The sequence below is a fragment of the Schistocerca cancellata genome, chromosome 1, assembly GCF_023864275.1.
Source record: "Schistocerca cancellata isolate TAMUIC-IGC-003103 chromosome 1, iqSchCanc2.1, whole genome shotgun sequence".
Taxonomy (NCBI): domain Eukaryota; kingdom Metazoa; phylum Arthropoda; class Insecta; order Orthoptera; family Acrididae; genus Schistocerca; species Schistocerca cancellata.
The window spans coordinates 1,247,685,705-1,247,709,056 of NC_064626.1; the positions used below are offsets into that span (position 1 = coordinate 1,247,685,705).

General features: G+C 38.3%; 1 protein-coding gene across 1 annotated transcript in view; it reads right to left on the bottom strand.

Annotated features, from left to right (window-relative positions):
• The window catches only part of LOC126094855 (arylsulfatase B-like), a 137,753-nt gene that overhangs the window by 69,014 nt on the left and 45,387 nt on the right, over positions 1–23,352 (bottom strand). The window contains exons 2-3 of the mRNA XM_049909483.1: positions 20,329–20,428; positions 4,455–4,614 (exon numbers count right to left, since the gene is read on the bottom strand). Coding sequence (XP_049765440.1) covers positions 4,455–4,614; positions 20,329–20,428 — 260 coding nt within the window. The remainder of the gene's footprint in view (positions 1–4,454; positions 4,615–20,328; positions 20,429–23,352) is intronic.

The window sequence follows — 23,352 nt, forward strand, 5'->3', positions numbered from 1 at the left end:
AACAACATATTCAGCGGTAACTATTGCCCGTCCTACACGCAACAGAAAACAAACTCAGCGTTTTTTATGGTGAGTAACACGAGAGATGAGGATTCAAAGTTGCGTGAAGCATCTCTCTCGTGTGTTCAATATGAGTTTTCCACACCCCAAGCAATACTATCAGCTAATGTACTGAAAAAAGCCATTCCTAGCAAACATCACGCAAATGCAGAGGTGAGAAAAAATCAAACTTTGTCTTTATTCCACCAAAATATATGTAGCCTCAAGAATAAAATAGACCAGTTGCTAATAAATTTAAAAGACGATTGTGAAAGTGAGCCTGATATACTGTGTTTCTCAGAACATCACGTTAAGAATGGGATCCACATGATACAGATTGAGAACTTTAGTTTAGCTACTCATTACTGTAGATCTGTTATGGAAAAAGGTGGTGTTGCAATATTTATAAAAAATAATATAGTGTATAAATCCCTAGATTTAAGCAAATACTGTTATGAACAACATTTTGAGGTGTGTGGCATTGAGTTAACAGCAGATAGTGCAACTGTTATTGTTCTGGCTGTTTACAGGGCACCTGCTGGAAATCTAAATGTATTTCTAAGACAAACTGAATCCCTTCTGGTCCACCTATGTAGGAAAACTAAATCTATCATTGTTATGGGTGACTTCAATGTGGACCTTTTAACAGAAAATAGAAACAAGACAGATTTTGAACATTTAATGTACTGTTACAATTTAGTACCACTTGTGAACACTCCAACTAGAGTAACTGCCAGCTCTAGCACTTTAATAGATAATGTATTTGTAGATAAGGATATTTGCAATAATTTAACCATGAAAAATATTATAAATGGTCTCTCTGATCATGAAGGGCAATTCCTCACTCTAAACCAAATGAATGCACAAAGAAAAGAAAATTTCATTTGGAAAACATTTAGGATTATAAACAGACACACCACTGAAACCTTTAATCAGCAATTACGGCTTGTGGACTGGTCTCCTGTATATGCTACAGTTGATGTTAATTCAAAATTTAATATATTTATCAATGAAGTTACAAGCCTTTTTGAAGAAGCATTTCCTAAAAAATCAGTGAGAGAAAACCTGTGCAAATCTGGAAACAAGCCTTGGATTACTAAAGGCATCAAAATCTCTTGTAAAACAAGAAGAGAACTATATGCTGCAGCCAGGAGTTCAAATGATAACAGTAGGATTACACACTATAAAATCTACAGTAAAGTTCTGAATAAGACAATTCAGGCAGCAAAGAACATGTGCTTGAAGGCAGAAATTGACAACTCGAGCAATAAAGTAAAAACTATCTGGAAATTTGTAAAGAAGGAAACCGGGAAAAATGCAGTTTGTAGTGAAAATATCCAAATCAAAAGTGAGGGTAATCTTGTTAGCGATCCAAAAACAGTTGCAGACACATTCAACTACAATTTTTTAACAGTAACAGAAAAAATAGGTTTACAAGGGTCCATGAAGCAAGCCATCAATCTTTTGAAAGCTAGAGTACCTGGTTTAGTGCAACACATGAAGGTAAAAACAGTCACTGTTCAAGAAATTGAAAGAGTTATTAAATCCCTGAAAACTAAAAACTCTGCTGGAATTGACAACATTTCTAACAAATTATTAAAATACTGCTCCAGCCATGTAAGTAAAGTCCTTTGCCACATTTTTGATGCATCACTTAAGCAAGGAATAGTTCCTGAGAGGCTTAAGTATGCAGTTGTAAAACCGCTGTATAAGAAGGGGGATAAGACGGATACTGCTAACTATAGGCCAATATCACTACTGACAAGCTTTTCAAAAGTTTTAGAGAAACTAATGCATGCCAGGATAGTTAAGCATCTCAGTGAACACAATAACTTCAGCAAAAGTCAATTTGGATTTCAGAAAGGTTTGTCAACAGAAGATGCAATATTTGCATTTACTGGCAAACTCTTGGAATCTATCAACAAAAAACTGAAAGTGATTGGCATATTTTGTGACCTAACAAAAGCATTTGACTGTGTAAATCACCAAATTCTTTTACAAAAAGCTGCACATCTCGGTATAAGTGGTGCAGCAGGGAAATGGCTCGACTCATATCTGTCAAACAGAAAACAAAAAGTTGTAGTAGATAGTCAAGATGGTGTCCCTAGATGTTCAGAATGGGGTACCATCTCATGCGGAGTGCCGCAGGGCTCAGTTCTGGGCCCCCTACTTTTTATTATATTTATAAATGATCTTCCTCTCTCTACGGAATATTGTAGATTCACCATTTTCACGGATGACACTACACTACTTATTGATAATTCGGAAGATAAGCTTGAGGTAACGGCAAATAAGATTTTAAATGAAACGGTGAACTGGTTCAACATTAATGGTCTTATTTTAAATTACTGTAAAACAAACTACATTCAGTTCCACAAAACATCCAAAGATGAGGAAATATTTGTAAAGGTAGGTGAGCAGACAATAAACAGGGTAGATTCCTCAAAATACCTAGGCTTGCATATTGATAGCAAACTGAATTGGTCCAGCCACATCGTGGATCTGTGCAAAAGACTAAGTTCAGCAACATATGCATTGCGCATTGTTTCTTCTTATAGAAATATGGAAACCATGAAGTCAGCATATTATGGTTACTTTCATGCAATTATGGCATTTGGAATTATATTTTGGGGAAATCAGCCACTGGCTAAAAAAGTACTGTGTGCACAAAAAAGAGCCATAAGGATCATGTGTGGAGTCAATCCAAGAGCCACATGCAGGAATCTTTTTAAGAAGCTTGAAATACTTACATCCACTGCGCAATATATATTCTCATTGATGTGCTTCATAAGGAAAGAAAAATCCATCTTTAAGCTGAATAGTGCATATCACAGTCACAATACTAGAAGGAAACATGATATCCACTATGAACAGCCAAATCTAAGTATGGTGCAGAAAGGAGTCCATTTCAGTGGCTGTAAGATTTTTAATGCCCTCCCTTCAAGAATTAAGTGTTTGATAGATGATGATCTCCTGTTCAAAAAAACCTTAAGGCAGTTCCTATTGCAAGGATCATTTTATACATTAGAAGAGTTCCTGAACTACAGTGTTTAACATCTCTTGTATTGTAAAATGCAAATGTATGCCCAAATTTGTAATACCGAATATTTTTATTGTGAACATATATTTTGCAATATTTATTTCTTTGTAACACTTATTATTTTGTAATCTTTATCTCTGTCTAAAATGTATTTTTGTAGTGGGACCTAAGTTACTGTTCACTGTTTTTTGTTTTGTAATCTCTATCTATATCTAAAATGTATTTTTTTGTAGTGGGACCTAAGTTACTGCTTACTGTTTTTGTTTTGTTTTATGTATTACCATAAATTCTGGCCAAAAGCTTGTAAAATTGACACGTTCCATATCCTGTGATACTGTCACAACATGGATCACCGGAACAAGAGATAAATAAATAAATAAAATAAATAAATAATAAAGAATTGGCCAACTCATACTAATACATGGGTGTAACACTTCGTAGGGACAAGAAATGGCATGGTCACATAGGATCAGTCATGTGTAAAGCAGGTGGTAGACTTCAATTTTTAGTAGAATACTGGGGAAATGCAGTCAGTCCACAAAGGACATTGCTTACAAATCACTCCTGTGACCAGTTCTGGAATATTGCTTAATTTGTGGGACCCCTACCAAATAGAACTAACAGGGGATATAGAACTTATACAGAGAAGGGCAACACAAATGGTCACAGGTTTGTTTGGTCCTTGGGAGAGCGTCATAGAGATACTGAAAGAACTGAACTGGAAGACTCTTGAAGATAGACATAAACTATCCTGAGAAAGTCTGTTAACGAAGTTTCAAGAACTGGCTTTCAATGATGACTCTACGAATATACCACAACCACCTACTTATCGCTCACATGGGGGTTGTGAGGATAAGATTAGAATAATTACTACATCCATAGAAGCATTCAAACAATCATTCTTCCCACACTCTATGAGTGAATGGAACAGGAAGAAACCCTAATAACTGGCACAGAGCGTCGTACCTGATGCCATGTACCATGCGGTGTTTTGTAGAACATAGATCTATGTAGATGTAGAATATAATGTACTTAATGATACACAAAGTAATGCATTACGATCCAGCCCCCGCCCCTCAATGATTGCTCCCTCTTCTAGTGTTATCTTCCAATCTTTGCCCTCATTCACTCTGAAAGAAGGAAATTAGGTTTACAAAGGCTTGTTATTTACAGGATGCTGTTATTTCTATCAGGTACAGGATAATTTCCTCTTACCTCATCAGATACAGAGATTTTGATTACAGTTACTCACATTCATGTATGCTGTATTGGATTTTATAATTTATTATGTAAATTTCATTATTACTTACATAAAATCTTAAATGGTCAGCATCATGACTATGAACAGCTCATGTCACTTCTTTCTGCCACTCACCAGTAGTGATGGGGTAACGCCCAGTGAGTAGTGCAGATCGTGATGGAGTGCAAGATGGCAAAGTATAATGGCGAGTCAAAACAACTCCTTGATATGCCAAAGCATCAATATTTGGTGTCTGTATTTCATCTGACCCATGAAATCCAACATCATTCCAGCCCTGTAAATTACTCAAGGATTCACAATAGCGCTATTTAATATGATTACTATTGCCTTACTATAAGAGGACATATTTTAAATATTGTAGTCTATCATAGTAATACTTGGTTTATGTGATAGTAATTTGGGGTGCAAATATTGTCTCAGTTAGCATACAGTTACTTCAAAAACAGAAATGAATTACATAAATGCCTATGACAATGCAAGAATATATGTGGGCTGATTAGATACTAAGATTTCAAACTTGTTTTAACACACACACACACACACACACACACACACACACACACACGCATGCGCAAATGTTCACTGAGTAAGAGAATAAAGATTTTTATGGCTAACTACCTCACCCTCGTCTGTGGAAAGTCCAGGACATTGTTGTTTTACTCTTTTCTGTGCTACACTTAAGCTGAGTGACGGATAGAGTAAGTCATCCCTTCTAGTAGTATTGGATTTATGAATGTTTCTGTTGTTTCTGAATTGCAAATAGACTCTCGATAAAAACTTCGCAAGGCAGTAAATGTAATGCAAACCTTCTGAGTTTACCCCTGCTGCTCCTATTTTGTTAGGAGAACAAACAAAGCCTCAGTCAGCTTGGACAACATTTGGCTAATCCTCTCTGGTTACAATAATCAGATACAAAATTGCTCATTTTGGAAGGACATGTGTAGCAGTTGCAGTTATTGTTCAGAATTGGCTGGTGGTTAAGATAAATGTTATGTAATATGTTTTCAGTCAAATACCCAAATAATGTTTTAATATTAGCATGAGCGTAGGGAATCTCATCCCAGGATGAATCATATCAGAATTCAATATGTTATTAGACCCTTGTAGTATGATTTCATAATTACAGTTTCAGAACCATCCTCTGCAGAGGCATTAATACTTTCTGAACTTCATCCACTAGTAATTAAATGTTATTAATTAGTCAACAAGACATCAATGGAAAAAGGAGAGGTTTTATTATCAGTTAATTGATACAAAGTCAAAATGTGGTTGGCCAGATGCTTTATGGAAACAATTCCCTCTGCAAATCTACTGAAGATATGGAAGGAGGCAAAGGCAATTACAGTGCTTAAACCAAGGAAAGCAGAAGATGATCTAAAGAACTTTAGCACTCTCTTTCTACTGTGTACAACCTATTAATGATTTGAGAGGGCTTTGGCCTCAAGACTAATGCCACTTACTGAAAAGGTGCTGCTGGTGGTACAAGTTGGTTTCAGGAAAAATAGAAGCTGTTGTGAACAAATATTGATGCTGACCACATACATAGGAAGAGGTGTCCAGTATGCAATGAAGACAGGAGTATTGCTATTCGATCTATCCACCAGCTAATGACACAGTCTGGAATCAAGGGCTTTTACGCAAACTTGTGAGTCACAACATAAACAAATGCTAAAGATCATGAAATATATATTAATGGAAAGAACTTATAGAGTCTTTCTGAGAGCTAAGGTAGGCACTGTCAGAACATTTCACAATGGCCTACTTCAAGGTTCACAGCTCACCCCCCTACTTTTCAACTTATATAAATGAGATTTACCAAACACGCAGCTACACACATTTGCCTATGCCAATTATTTAGTAGTTGTCACACTATCAAAGCCATTTGGACAGCTAAAAACTACCATGAATAGTAATCTACATACTCTTCACGAGTGTTTACCCAATGGCACTTGAAACCAAATACTTCCAAATCTGTTAGTATCACTATGCGTCTCAACAATGAGGAAGCTAACAGGAAGTTGAGCCTTAAACTCAATGGAGAGCCAGTTTAACATAAAAACACCTCTAAATACTAAGGAGTTGAACTTCACCATACACTTTTGTACAAGCACCACATAGAAGAACTGAAATTGAGAAAGTCTATACTAGCCAAACTAACAAGCAGCTCAAGGAGAAATGATGCAAACACACTGCACACATCAAGTTGGCAGTGATACATAGCACTGCAGAATACTATGCCCCAGGACAGGCAATGAGTGCCCACACAAAAAAAGTTGATGTGAAGCTCAAGGAATCAATGAGGATCATCAATGCCTCACTGAAGCCCCACAACTTGGCTACCAGTGCTATCCAAAATCAGACCACAGAACATGAGACAAAAAGTGCAATAAAAAGTGTGGAAGAAGATATAAAACTAATTAGATCTTCCAATTCATTACCATTTACACACAAAGGATTGACTGAAGTCAAGGATGTCACTCCAGAAAACCATCCAAAGATCATAAGACTTTGAGGAAGAAAGGGATTGGCAGGAAAACTAGCAAAGAAACATCCCACAAAATGGATACCTTATTGCTGACATAAACAGACAAGTTCCTGGTTTTGACCTTCCAAGAAGACTCTGGACCAGATTAGACAGAATAAGGACTGGAAATGGTCCCTGTAAAAGCTTAATGACAAAGTAGGATCTTGAAAATGATCCTTTCTGTGAATACAGTGGACTTCAAACTATAGAACTTATTTTCAATTGCATAATTTATGGTTTCAAAGGAGGAGGAATTAAAGCCATCCACAGTGCCTCCAGAGAAGCCCTCCAGTGGCTAAGTAATCTTCAGTGTGCTGTTTGACTGTAATGTGTACAGTGTACATCTTACCTCATTAACAGGCTTTTATTTGGTTTACAAAATGAAGAAGAAAGGGGCTTACAAGTGGCAATGCGTGAGTTGGACCATGATTTCATTGCAGTATTTGTAGATGGCCAATGCAGCAAAAATACAGCAAATGGTGAATGTGTAACATTTCAGTGCAGCTGCTCTTAAAACAACGTTGGAGAGAAGTGATGATTTGTGAACTATAAACTGGGAATAGGTGTGACTTTTAGAAGTAATAGGCCAAGTGTTAAGACTGACAATGAATATTAACAGTGATAACACCACTGGGAGTGTAGGAGATGCCAAAATGAAGGACAACCTGACTATAAATGTTGATTCCAAAAATGAATCAAAAAATACGTTAAGTAACAGCAACTTAAAAAGTGAGAATAATGAACTTGAGGAACTGCTAGCCAGCTCAACAATGGTGCTCTTTCCAGCAGCAGAGAAAGAGGTGGCATAGGTAATATACCACCCCAATTAAACAGTTAAAATCCACTGGGTTACACAAGATCGCATTCAGTGTCCTCAACAAACATATAAAGCACATAAAAACCCCATTAACAATGATAATTAACAAATCTTTCTGTGCTGGCTGCTTTCTTGAATGCCTGAAACAAGCAAAAGTAATACCAGTACTCAAAAATAGTAAGGCAGAAAATGTAGAAAACCACAGACCAATTTCTTTTTTATCTTGCATTTCCAAAGCAATATAAACCATAAAGAAAAATAGACTAATGAAGTATCTACATAAGTATGATCTTCTATGCAATGAATATTGCATGAAGAATTTGGTTCCAGACCCATAAGAGGTACATAGGAATTGGTTTAAGTAATACTTGGAAAACTGGGTACAAAATGTTGAAGTCTCACATATTCTATAATACTAGTGCTGAAACACTTACCAGATCTGAAACATATTAATAGAGGCATCCCCAGGCAACTGTATTGGGCCCAGTCCTCTCCCTTATATAGACAAATGATTTCCCATAGTGTCAGATAAGGGAAAAAATACTACTTGCTGATGACAGCACAATAGCCATTACAGACAAAGATTCAACACAGTTAACAGAAAAATCCAATGAAGCTCCAAGAGACTTCCACTACTGGTCATTAAGGAAAAGAGTAACTTTAAACATGAAAAAGACAATCTGCATAAACTTCCAACTAAATAAAAAACCTCAATGATACTACACTGAAAGTAGACAACGATGTGCTAGACTGTGTAGCTGGTGACAAATTATTGAGGACGAATGTAGACTGTTGGTTAAAATCGACAGAACTTGTGAGAACTTTGGCAGAGAAGCTACCCTCTCAGCTGTGAGGAGATGTGCAGAAAGTTTGGAGGTTACTGTAGAAGTGGTGGACAATAGTAGCCCAAGGCAGCAGTAGGAAGTGAGCAGGGTGGAGAGTTTTTTGAGGTGGCATTGTCCATGTTCCCCTAGTTCCTGGAGGGCAAGAGTTTCAATGTGTGTTATGGGTTCCAGGATTTTGGAATTGCATAGCAGAATTTTACAAATGGAAAGAAGGTATTGCAAGTAGGCTTGGGCTTGATAGGTATGGTTTGTAGGACTATGTTGGTGAGGGCTAAGGACATAGCTGACAAATCCTGTCTCGCAGACCTGCTACTTTTACCCCACCCTCCAAAACTCTCTCCCACCACCACACAGAATCCCGAAACAGGGTAATGAACCTTTCTTCCAAAAGCCTTAGTCCCACAAAAATTTCAGCCCTTTCCAAAGGCATCATCTTTTGCCCCGCTCCCAAATTCAATCGTGCAGGACTTGTTAAAGACCTTCTCCCGGTCCCTACAGTGGAAACACTTTTTCGCCACCAACACTACCAAATCAGAATCAAACAAAGACCAGTGTTGAACCCTGCTGACCCATTTCACTCCTCCATCCAACCATGATCCACCCGCACTGCCCCCAAATCACCTCCTGTTAACTTTCCAGTATTTCTTAACCTCAAACCTTTATTTTATTTATTTATTTACATGTCAAGTTCCATAGGAACAAATTGAGGGGCAAATCTCCAAGGTCATGGAATGTGTCAGTACATGAAGTTACAACATAAAAGTAATAACAGATAAAAATAAAATGTTTATGAACCCAAAAAAGTCAAGCCATAAGTTTAAGTAAATGCAATCGACAATATAACATAAGAATCAGCTTAATTTTTTGAGAAACTCTTCAAGAGAATAGAAGGAGTGACCCATGAGGAAACTCTTCAGTTTCAATTTGAAAGCATGTGCATTACTGCTAAAATTTTTGAATTCCTGTGGTAGCTTAATAAAAATGGATGCAGCAGTATGTTGCACATCATTCTGCACAAGAGTTACAAAGTCCAATCCAAATGCAGATTGGATTTCTGCTGAGTATTAACTGAGTGAAAGCTACTTATTCTTGGGAATAAGCTGATATTGTTAACAAGAAGCGACTGTAAAGAATATATATATTGAGAAGCCAATGTCAAAATACCCAGACTAGTGAGCAGGAGTCGACAAGAGGTCCGCAGATTTAAACCACTTATTGCCCAAACCGCCCGTTTCTGAGCCAAAAATATCCTTTTAGAATGGGAAGAGATACCCTGAAATATAATACCATATGACATTAGTGAATGAAAATAAGCAAAGTAGACTAAATTTCGTGTCGAACCATCACTTACTTCAGATACCGTTTGAATAGTAAAAAAGGCGGTATTAAGTCTTTGAACAAGATCCTGAATGTGGGCTTTCCATGATAGTTTACAATCTATCTGAACACCTAGAAATTTGAACTGTTCAGTTTCACAAATCACATGCCCATTCTGTGAAATTAAAATGTCAGATTTTGTTTAATTGTGTGTCAGAAATTGTAAAAACCGAGTCTTATTGTGATTTAGTGTTGGTTTATTTTCTACAGGCCATGAACTTATGTCATGAACTGCACTCTATGAAACCAAGCCAGAGTTGCACACCACATCCTTTACTACCAAGCTAATGTCATCAGCAAACAGAAATATGTTAGAGTTACTATTAATAATCTTGCCTCACCATCATTCCCCAAATCTCTCTACATGCAAACTAAACTTACATCTACAGAAAGAACTGCAATCCACTACCTAGAAACTGATCCTGACCTTATAATCCTACCTGCTGACAAAGGCTCCAACACTATAGTCTTGAACTACAAGAATTACCTGGCAGAAGGACTCAGATTCATCCACCAACAAACCCTGCCACAGTGACCCCGTTCTGGAAATCCAGCAGGGTCTCCATTCTCTCCTCAAATCCTTAGGCCCATCCCAGAACCTCTCCCCTGAGTCTATCTCTCCACTCCCCCTACCACTCCTACCTTCTACAAGCTCCCTAAACTCCATAACCCAGGATGCACCATTGTGCCCAGTAATTGTGCCCACACTGAGAGAATCCCTGCTCTCATGCACCAACATCTTCAGCCTACTACCCACAACCTACCCTCCTGCATAAAAGATATCAACCACTTCCTGCATTAACTCTCCACAGTTTCTGCCCTGCTCGTCACTATTGATGCCACCTCCTATTACATTAACATCCCCAATGCCATGGCCTTACGGTTATTGAACACTACGTTTCTCAATGCCTGAAGGAATTCGAACCAACAACCTCCTTCCTAGTCACTGTGGCGACTATATCCTCACCCACAGTTACTTCTTCTTTGAAGACATTACCTACAAACAAATCCAGAGTACGCCTATGGGCACCCGCATAGCACCATCCTCTGCCAACCTATTCACGGACCATGGAGAGGAATCATTCCTAAACACCCAGAATCCTAAATCCCTCAGGTAGTTCAGATTCACTGATGACATCTTCACAAACTGGATCAAGGGTGAGGACACCCTATCCACATTCCTCCAGAGCCTCAACACCTTCTCCCCCATTCACTTCACCTGGTCCTATTAACACAACAAGCCACCTTCCTCGATGTTGACCTCCAGCTCAAATGATGGCTTCATCAGTACCTCTGTCCACATAAAACCTATCAACCACCAGCAATACGTCCATTTTAACAGCTGCCACCCGTTCTATAACTAGAATTCTCCTCCGTACAGTCTAGCCACCTGTTGCAGCTGCATCTGCAGTGACGATCTGTCCCTCTCAAAATTTGTCAAAGGCCCACACTGAGGCCTTACAGAATGTAATTAACCCCTCAACCTCAAATCATATCTCCCATACCTCATTTTTCCAATCTCCCATACCTTATCTCTCCTGTCACCAACATCTCCCAAAGTCCCATCATCTGGCCACAGAGGAGCATTTTCCTCATGACCCTATACCACCAGGACTGGAATTACTGAATTACATTCTCCACCAGGGTTTTGACTAGCACTCATTGTGCCCTGAAATGAGAATTTTCCTACTCACTGCCCTACCAACTGCCCCTCCCCCTTCCCAAAGTAGTATTCCGCCACCTACCAAACATACACAATATCTTCGTCCATCCCTACACAACCCCTGCTCCCAACACCTTGCCTCATGGCTCATACCCCTGTAATAGACCTAGGCGTAGGACCTGTCCCATATATCCTCCTACCACCATCTATTCCAGTCCAGACACAAACATCACCTATCCAATGTACTTGTGAAACCAGTCATGTGATCTACAAGCTAACCTGCAACCACCGTGCTGCATTCTACATGGGTATGACAACCAACAAGCTGTCTGTCCACACGAATGGCCACCAACAAACTGAGGCCAAAAAACAACTGGACCACCCTGTCATTGAGCATGCTGCCCAATATGACGTTCTTCATTTCAATAACTGCTTTACAGCCTGTGGCATCTGGATCCTTCCCACCAACACCAGCTTTTCTGAATTGCACAGGTGGAACTCTCCCTGCAATATATCCTACATTCCCGTAACCCTCCTGGCGACAACCTTTGTCAGTCATTGTCCCTACCCATCTAGCTCCCTCCTTATTCTCATTCCAGCATTACACAGCCCTCTGTTCCACCAATGCACCCACAATCATTTTCCTTCTCTCCTTCCCCACACACTGTCTAACCTAGCTGCACCAAGCTGCCCTATTCTCTCCCAACCTTGTCCCTTCTCACTTCCCTGGCAGCACTTTACCGTCCCCACCCTTACTCTGCTATCCCTCCCTCTACCCACCTCAACCTCTTCCTTACCCTCATCCAGTTGCCTCTCCCATCATGTGCTGCTGTTCATAGTCTAGCTTCAGTGACCAGAGACTGTGGTCATGTGTATGTAAGTTGCATTTGCTTGAGTCTTGCTGTTGTCTTTTTTTGACAATGGCCTGGTTGGCTGAAAGCTTATTTTGTGACAATTTTTTTTTTTTTTTTTTTTTTTTTTTTTTTTTTTTTTGTGACTATCTGCAACTCAGCATCTCTGATATATGGTGAGTAGCAAAGATCCTTTACATTCCGTCTTGGATTATCCACTGTTTGATTTAATCATCGTCATCCTGAGCATTTTCCAGCCCCAGGATAGCCTGTTCGGAACATAAGCTTCACCATCTAGTCCTGTTTTCCCACTATTTTTCTGCATTCAATCTGGTCTGGTCCTTGCCTCTTTTTTCAATACATTCCCTTCTATCTTACACCCATCTATTCCTTGGTCTTTTTCTTTGCATCTCCATTTCATATACCTTCTTTAGAATTGTCTTGTTTTCTATTCTCTCTAACTGCCCATACTATCTTAGCCTTGATGTTTCTATCCTGCTCTGCAAAAGTTCCTCTTTCACTACTTCTTTTACCCTTTCATTCTCCACCCTATCTCTCCTTGTCACTCGTATCCTATATGTTTATCTCCGCGTAAAGTGTCTAGACTGGTTTGGGTAGCTCTAGTGAATTCACTATAGAAAGTATTGCACCATATACTGTTTTTACACGTGGGCAACATGGCAAGTGTTAAAATTAATCACTGTCTTGTGACACAGGTGCAGAAACCTCGATTTTTTCCATCCAATGTGGTATGAACTTGCCATTGTGGATGGGCTTACCTAACTAACAGTGCCATAACTATTGACTGCCAAACTTGTGCAGTCATCCTCATTGAACAGTATGGATGGCATAATGTGCAAGTCCAACCACAACCATCATACTGCAGTTCATCTGTCATTTGTAGCCAACCCCATTTTTGTCTGCTTGTGTCTCTATATGTGCGGATGGATATGTGTGTGTGTGCGAATGTATACCTGTCCTTTTTTCCCCCTAAGGTAAGTCTTTCTGCTCCCGGGATTGGAATGACTCCTTACCCTCTCCCTTAAAACCCACATCCTTTTGTCTTTCCCTCTCCTTCCCTCTTTCCTGATGAAGCAACCGTTGGTTTCGAAAGCTTTAATTTTGTGTGTGTGCTTATATTTGTTTGTGAGTCTATCAACATGCCAACGCTTTTGCTAGGTAAGTTACATCATCTTTGTTTTTAGATATATTTTTCCCACGTGGAATGTTTCCCTCTATTATATTCATATCATTAATTACAACCCCATTTACATTAAGACAAGTACAGTGTCATGTTTCTTTTTTTTTTTTTTTTTTTTTTTTTTTTTTTAATGATGTTTCCCCCTCCGTCAATAATACTGTTCAAATTTTATGTTATTCTGAGCAGTTTTCTCTTTCTACAGCATTTTGAAACTGGAACTTTAATTATAGTGTGACAGTTGGAGTTGTCATTCTGTATTGGCCAGTGGTTAAGATAAAGGTGCTGAAAATATTTTTTTGGTCAAGGGCACAAATAATGTTTAATGTAAGTGTGGGTACATGGATGTCATCCCAGAATGAATCATTTCAGGAAGTAAGGTGTTGTCAGACCCTCATGGCATGATTTCATTATTCCAATTCCATAACTGTCATCTACAGAGACATTATTAAATTGCTAGTTGCATCTTATTCCGTTGTACTTCCTGAACTTCATTCAATGGTATTTAAATTTTATTAATTAGTCAACAAGTCATCATCATTGACAAAAAGCAGAGGCATTATTATCACTTGAGTGAGACAAATAAGGACTCACAGGCTGCTTTCAGTATTCTCAGCTGTTTGAAGAGCCATCTAAAAGGGGTTAAATTACTGAGCAGACATCATGTATAATGTGTTAATACTGGGAACATATTACACATAGCAACATAAATAAATACAAATTCATTATATTATTAAGAATTTGGGGTAAGATAAACAGCTTTCCAGTCCTAAGTACATGAGTGAATGTTCATGAAATGAGGTAACATGTTTAACTATTGTTTTAAAAAGTCATTTACTATGTAAAAGTTTTATTCAAATATTTTTTTTTTTAATTTACACTTGAAATCTTGACTTTTTCACTTCTTTAACTTTATTCAATAGCTTATTTATACAGAAGTGAGATTTGGATGATAAATAGTACAAACAGCAGTAGTTTTACAGTGATCAAAGGCTTACACAGAATAGACAAGCACTGAGAAATGCATCAAACAAGACCACAACAACAACAGTAACAATAATAATTTACTGAATGTCTGTATCCAATGTGCAAAACATTTCTTTGGCTACGTGAAGTTTGGCATTCAATCACATTAGTGCATTGATTGTTTTCAAAATTATGTTAGTGACCATTTAAGTTCAATGAGATATCTTTATGTAATAGGTATCATCTTGTGATGGGTCCAATATATTAATACACATTGATGTTAAGGTGTTAACATTAAGTCTCCTAAAGTACTGCCAGCATCACTCATTTTCCTTCAGATTATACATTATACAAACTAAATTTTGTGTGACAGTTCTTGGTTGTTTAGGAATTTCTCATTTTTGTTATGAGAGACAGAAACTAATGTTACTCATTTTTATACACTGACAACAACATTGCTCTCACTCATTAGCAGTATAAATATTTTTTGTGGTTGTTGCCAGTTTTGTCAATTATTAGAATATTTGTGTCATCAGCAACCAGGGTGGTATGTCCTGAAGGCAGTTGCGTATTTATATCAACAATTGATGATGATAACAATATGGGACCTACAATTGGACCTTGTGGTACATTGTAACCAGCTAGTATTGTCTTAGAAGAGTGTATGGTATGCTGACGAATGTTATCCTTGTTCTTTTCAAATTTCATTTGCTTCCAAACATTAGTTTTTAGTTAGTCAGGAAACACACCAACACTTGCTCATTGGTTACATATTTATCACTAAGTCTGCATATGGCTGTAATACCTTATTCAGTGCATCATCACACCCAGAGGAATTGGCGCTTGCTAGAATTCAGTGATTTAGCAGCCATGATAGCATTCATGCAGATGCTATCAATATAACAAATGCATGTAGAGCTACATCTGTAGGTACGTTATTTTTGTATTAACAAGCACTTCATGCTGTAGTGTTCTCAGTATCAAACACAGATAGTGCAAGCATTAAATTCTCAGCAAGTATGGGTCTGCTCTTTATGTTTTGCATGTGAGGATATTGATATTGTAATTAAAATTGAAGACCACAGTCCTGGTACTGCACATTTGAGTTTGAAAGTCATAGTACAATCTAGAATTACTGCCATATATTTAGGTATTTACAATCATTCACTCTGTCATGTCTCATTTAATAATAATAATCATCATTATCATTTCTAAGTTTCCAACTTCTGTGGTGTCCCTTCAAGTGGGTCTGCCAGAATTAGCCACAATTACAAGTAATTTCATATATTGCACTTCTTTCCAAAGGTGGAGTGCTGTCTTAATGACTGGGAAAAAAGTGCCCAACGGTGCTGTGTCCACAAAATGGTTTTTTTTTACATTCCTGGATATATGCTTCCTGGCTACATCCAGTGAGACTTTTCCTAAGTATAGAATTGTGCACCATTTATTCCTTTCAATGAGCCTCCTGCCAGGCATTTAACTGAACTGCAGAGTAGTCACGCAGATGTAGAGTACTGATTTTTGCAGTAATAAATTATAACAACCTATCTAATCGATGATTTAGAGCATTGTAGAATTAATTTTATTGTCGCCTTACTACAGCACGTAAATAACATAAGGATGCCCCTCAACTTTTCTACTGTCACAGTCTCATGTAAAGTGACGTAAAATATGGTGAGGGACACAACATTGTTTACTTGCTAAAATAATAATTCACACTGACATGATTAGCAAGAACTTTTGAAGTGCATTTGTGTTCAGAAACATATTCAGTGTCTTTATCCAAGTCCTAATTATCCACATCATCCTCGGATTTGCACAAATCTTTCCCGAAATGCATTATCCCAGCATGAACACCCCAGACATTACTAGTACTGGCAGTCATGTTTTTGGCACTTTTCACTGCTTGCTTGCACACATCCATGATAAAAGTTGCTATAAGTTAGAATCTGAGATAGGCTGCCATTTCTCTGTTTATTGGACCTACTGATATGAATAAAGTACATCATTTTCCATGTTTTACATGCGATATTTCGGTTTCTCATCTGCTGTCCCTTCCACTCCTTACAGCCGAGGTCTTTAGTTATAGAGTGAGCCTGAATGTCCGCCAGTGTGTGGCAAGACTAGTATACCCTGTTGTCATACCTTTCATGATCAAGGTACCAATTGGAGTTTCCAGAAGCATACTGTAAGAAACCTCACTGCAGTTCACACCAGAAACATGAAGAGGACTGTGTGGATGTTTGATTGGCTTGTCCAGTCCCATGATTTTTCAAAAAATGGTTCAAATGGCTCTGAGCACTATGGGACTTAACTTTTGAGGTCATCAGTCCCCATGATTTTTCACCCATAGAGCATGCCTGGGGTACAATAGGAATATGAAGGCCAGCACTCTTCATGAAGTGATACAATGGACATTTCCATAAATGCAGCAATGAATACAAGAGTATATTTGTGCCCATGGAGGGGTGGGGTGGGGGGAGGGACACAGGGCACACTTCCTGCTGGTGCTGATGGGGACCATCAATAGTGGAGTTTTGATTTATGAGAGACATAGGACATAGGATTGGCGAAGGTATTCCAAGTGTTTGGGATGTGGATATAAGAGTTGGAGACCAAACGGATGTGGAATACGGAATATGAAGTGGAGTGTATGACAGTGCAGGATATGGGGGGGGGGGGGGGGGGGGCACACACACACACACACACACACACACACACACACACACGTACAGGGTGAACCAGACCACCAATGACACCTAAGTGCAAATAAAGCCATTTGAGTATTTATTATAAAATTATCAATCTGTTCATTCCACCTACTTCATTATTAATCCCAAAAGCCAACAAATATTTTAATATACAGAACAATTTATTTATTAATAGTGTGATAATTACAATTATCTGACATTACATAATAACAGTTTCTGTAATATTATAGTTAAACTAATTCCAGTGAATGAAGAAAAACAGAAAATTATCTCGTGTGGATAACAGGTCATACAGCTGAGAAAGCCTTAAGAGCATGAGCAATCATTGCAGTTTTTGGAAGTCCCTCAAATATATTTGGTAAGTCATTCATGTGTTTCAAAAACAGAAGGGAACCAAATCTCTGAGTTTGGCTTTTCCTTACTTCTAGCTGATTCATATTTTTCTTTATGAATATGTTCATGTCAATCTTTGTTTCCCTTTATGAGAATGCCTGCATTTCTAAAAAATTGTTTGTCATTGTATATTGGTGTGTAACTTTCTTTATTTTGAACAGTGTCCTTTAAATAATGTCCTTACATCAAACCACCATCTAGATGGCTGCAGACAAGATGTTTACTACAGCTAACTCTTATGCTCAGCCACAAAAAGTCATGTGTGGAATTTGATGCAAAGGAATGAGACTGATGCAGCAAATTTACAGACATCCGTATTTGTTTGTTCCACTAATGGAAACACTACCACATGTCATTTCACATGAAGCTGCACAAGAGTTTCGCCATTTTGCATTCTGACAGAATACAGATGAATGTCAAAAACATGCTCATGTACTGATTTGCCAGAACAAATAGCTCTTTAATAGTTTGAGCAGTCTTGTTCCTTTTTGTCACACTACCTAAATTTCTAGTCCTGCAAAGCAGCTAGGGACAGCACCTTTAATAACTGAACACTTCAGTTTCCCCTGATCAATGTTTCATCATCAGTGATATGTTTCTGGTAACACCTTTAGCTTAACAGCCATGATAGCATTCACACAGATGCTACCAATGTAATAAATGCATGTAGGGCAACATCTTCAGGTACATTATTTTTGTATTAACAAGCCCTTCATGCTGTATTGTTCTCAGTATCAAATACAGATAGTGCAAACATTAAAGTTCTCAGCAAGTGTGGGTCTGCTCTTTATGTTTTGCATGTGAGGATATCGATAATGTAATTAAAATTGAAGATCACTGTCCTGGTACTGCACATTTGGGTCTGAAAGTCATAGTACAATCTAGAATTACTGCCATGTATTTAGATATTTACAATCTTTCACCCTGTCACATCTCATTTCATAATAATAATAATTTCACTGACAGCAAGAATGAATGTCATCAGAGCTGAACACCTACTCTTCCCGGGTCCAGCACATACATTTAAGTCCTGCTTTGTGTACCTATTTTTAAAATCTAATTCACTAACTTGTGTTTGTGTATAATTAGGGTCATGGTAGGTACTGGGTGTTTAACGGTTTCTATTGAAAACAAACAGCTTGAGCCAAATGCAATCATAACCGTGTCATACTCAAATGTGTAATATTAAATGTTATCTAGTGTCAGTCGATAACTGGCATAAATTTTCAGTAATGCTGCTAGGTAGGCTGTAATTCTGAGTTCTCTCTGTGTCGCTGTCTCCCTTGTAGAGTAATTTCGTAGTGAATGATGAAATAGTTTTGAGATTTCACAACTGTGGTTACACTGGCTACTAGTCAGTGCCCGTTACGTGCTTAGTATTTCTGCAAACTGATACTGAATTGATATGTTTACTGTTTGACATGGCAGGATGTGAGGTCAGATTGTAAAGATTTTATTTTCTTAGGGTAATAACTGCCCTCTGCTGCCTCTTACTGGATATGCCCTTAGCAAGATCTGATTGTCATTTATACAAATGAATAAAGATTAGTTAATGAGAAAGACCTGTAAGATGAAAGGTCTTGGCTAACCACAAAAAATACAAACAGGAAAATTTTCCTCTTGTAATGCTGACAGAATGTCATTAGCAAAATAACCTTTGGCTGCTCCTATAGGCAAGACATTGCAAAAGTCAAGGTAGAATGCCATCAAAAGCTTCGTGTTGTAAAAACATGAAGCTTGTCTGAGGAACAGCACCCATTCATACCATGCACAGAGATAGATGATAATTAACCACTGTTGAAGTACACTTTGACTTTTATTGGCCAACTATCAGTGTTTGAGGCTATAATAAATTACAATTGGTATCAGAGGCAATGATAATGTCAATCACCACAATTCTAGCTCTTAGGCAATCTCCATGTCGAATATGCATAGATCGTTAGCCTATGCTAACACTTCAGGCCTCTACCCTCCATCAACATTAATTTCTCACATATAACGTCCATCACTGCAGGCTGTTCACCTCCAATTGCCCAACAGTACTTCCATCACTGCTGGCAACTAACGGGGCGGCCTCACGGCTTTTCCACAGCCCTTGGAGCTAGCGCCATTCAAATTGGAGGCACAGTTTTTCTTCAGAATGTGCATTTTATTCTCAATCTACAGAATGTCATTGTATTACAGAATCACTTTTTGAGCTAATATACAAGAAAGTAATAAATTTCCAATTTTTAGTATATAATGTAACTGGATAGATAAAAATCTACTCTCTCTCTCCACTCTTCTCTGTCTTGCTTATTACCCTCTCTTTCACCACTAAGCTCTCAAGTTTTCAAATCTCATCTGGTGCACTTCCCAAGAATCAGTCTTTCCTTCTCATCCCATCCGGTAAGTCTCTCCTGAATCAGGGTCCTGGGTAACTTTTCCAAACTCTCCCCATTTCTTATTCTCACCAGTCCTTTTTCTTCAACCATCTTTCTTCCCCTTCAACCCTTTTGCCAGAAGAAGGAACCAATGGCTCTGAAACCATGCAAATTTCCTTAACCTTTATAGGTGTGTGTTCTCCTGCCACCACTTGGTGAGTAGATTTTTCATCTATCCAGGTACATTAGAAGTACCTCTGAGTACCAATACTGAACTTACCACATCATCTGCTACAATTATAACTATGTTTGGTTGTTCTGGGGTTCCACTTATGAAATTCCAAAGAACAGTAAAACATAGAAGTCTTCCTGACACCCACCTGTAAACCAAACCAATGAAAAATATCCTGCCATTTAATGAAATGCAAGACATAATTTTACATCAGTTATTTGATTACTGTTTATAGGGGACACATATAAATACACATGCAAGAAAGAACAGTCCAATATGCAACTTGTGTCAAATTAAGTTACACAGAATCTTTTTTACCTACATGCAGAATGATCGTAATGTGTTACTAAATCTAGATATTCAGATAACTTGAAATGGTAGATATTTCCAGTTTCTTACTCTCCCCTAGCAAAAAGCAAGAAATTTGAATCCCTACTGATTCAAAAGGAAATTAAAAACATGCCTCATTAACCACTCTTTCCATGAATTATCTGAGTTTCTAGACTCAGAGATTGAAAAGTTCTGTTAGCAGCGTGGCAAGGACTAGTGTCTGTCAGAAAAATGTATGAGAAGTAGTACTGCAATGTAAATAAGACTCAGTATTTAGAGCTGTAAAATATTTTATTCAAAAATACCATTGTAATTAAGTAAATATTAAGTTACTAGCAGTAGATAAACAGCAACAATATAGTAAAACTGGGAAGGCAGCAGCTTCTTTCAAAACAGAAGATTTCTTATTAATTTACTTAATTACATTTAGATGACAAAAATATGACCAGCACTGTGGGGTACAGTCATAAGTTTATTTACTGTTCATACAGTATACAGATTAAGACTTTATGATGTCTTTGTCTCATGTTAACATATGCCTTGACTCATTCCACATACCTAAAGGTTCTCCTACTTTATGAAATCAATGAAACACAATTAATTAATTAATTAGTTAAACTTTCAGTACCTATGGCCATTTGTTCCTGAGAACAAAAATAATGTTAGTACTGCACTTGAAGATTGACTTACAAGATGAAAGTGTCACATAAGAGTTCTCATTTGTTAACATCATATGACACATGGCTGCATACAAATATCTCTTACAAGATGCTATGGATACTTGCATGGATTTGCCAGTAGCATAAATCTGTGAACAATATCCATCCAATCCCAGGATATTGAAATGTTGTCATTAGGTTATTTAGGGCAAATAATATTAAAAGAGAGAGCTTCAGAGCAAGTACAGTTGTAGTTGAAACAGCAACTAGCAAAATATGCATTGAAACAGCAACTAGCAAAATATGCATTGAAACTGCAACTTGGACCAAACTGTAGCAACACTAAAATTTTATGGACAATCCTGGGGGAATACGTGGCGAAGCACTGCAACAGCCATTGATAGATGGCAAGTATAGGGTTTAGTTATTTTGGTTGTTGAGAGCATCAGTAGAAGTGGAGCATTGGCACAACAGGTGTGCTGCTACCTTGAGTAAGTAGCTGTCATTTTGTTAACAGTTTCACTGGCATTCCAGCAGTTCTCCAGGACATGGTGGCTGCACCAGCTTAGGACACCACATATAGCAGCCAGCAGCCTGTATCCCCGTTGCAGTACTAGCTTTCTGCACTAAGTCCACCTTCTGGACTTAGTGCCACAGTGCAGCGGGCCATCCCAGGCTCACTCCATCAGCAAGCCAGATTCCTGTGCATGGTAGCTGTCTTCTGCCTTTGCAATATGTCTGTGTCTGCACCACTTGTCAACAGCCACTGGGACACAGTCATTCACTGCAGAGCTGGCTACTGCAGCAAGCTGGACAATCACCTCTGTGTGCTATTGGCAGAAGGTGTCTTCAGTGCAGCTCACACTATGAGGTCACATGTCACAGGCTGAACATAGGCATCATTAAAGTAGAGTACACCCAGCTAGCTGGAAGCTGGTTGTCAGCTTGCCCAACACCTGGCTCTCTTCATGTTGAGTGGGGGCATGGTCACTATCCCACATCAGTGGCAAACATCTTGCGACCAAACCGCTGAATCTTTCCATCAGTAAATGGGGTATGTTCTCCACTGACTCGGTTGTTTTAACCCCCTCCACTGACGGAATGACCCACTTCCCAATTCCGTATGTATAAAACCAATACGGACTTGTAGCTGTCACGCCTTTGCGCTTACTGCTACGTATTTTAACTGTAAATAGCTCAGTCCCAATGGTAAGAGGCAGTAGTGAATTCACGTAGTTAATATTTGAATCCAGCACAGCTGCCACAAGCTCAGCTCACTTTTACTCCACTCCTACCCTCGCCATTGCACCACATTAACTAGGTGCTACGTGGACCTTGCTAAATTCACTTGCGTATACATTTTTGACCTTTACTCACCAGTATTTACCTAATGCTTAGTACACTCCTAACCGGACTATTTCCCTAAGAGCTGTGATGATTAACGGGTTCGATCCACGGCCTACAGTGCCCTACAGTTCACACGGTAACACTGCCTACCTGACCCACTTAACTTGGTAGTGAGCTTATGTATCCAATCACCACTGCTAGCAGCAGTGGATAATCCTATCAGCACGACGAGAGCAGCAGACTTACCGTTGAATCCTCCTGAAAATACTTATAACTACGGTCGCCAGCTCTGAAGGAGCAAAAGAATAAATCAATTTTTGGGCTCGTTTCAAAGTGAAATGGCTTGAGTTGAATTTAAACTTAATTCTGAATATTACTATTTCTGATCATTCTAGATGATTCTACAAAGCAAATACTCTCTCAATTTCTGTGAGTTGGCTTGGTAATTACTACCAAGACAGGTTATGCAACTTCGGTTAACAAAATTCTATCCTTCAACTTATTTAATGATTTTGGATATTACTCTTTGGACCATTGATACAGAATTAGTTAAGTGACTTTACTTGAAAGGTTGCTCAGAAAAATTTAAGTAACTGTAAATAGGCGACTCATTCTGGTGTGACCATTGCTCTTTTCAACATTCTTATACGCTAAAGTATTCTACAACCAAAAGAATTGTAAATGAAAGAGGCGATGGTGGCCTCAGTCTGATTTCACTATACTATGTTTGAGGTTA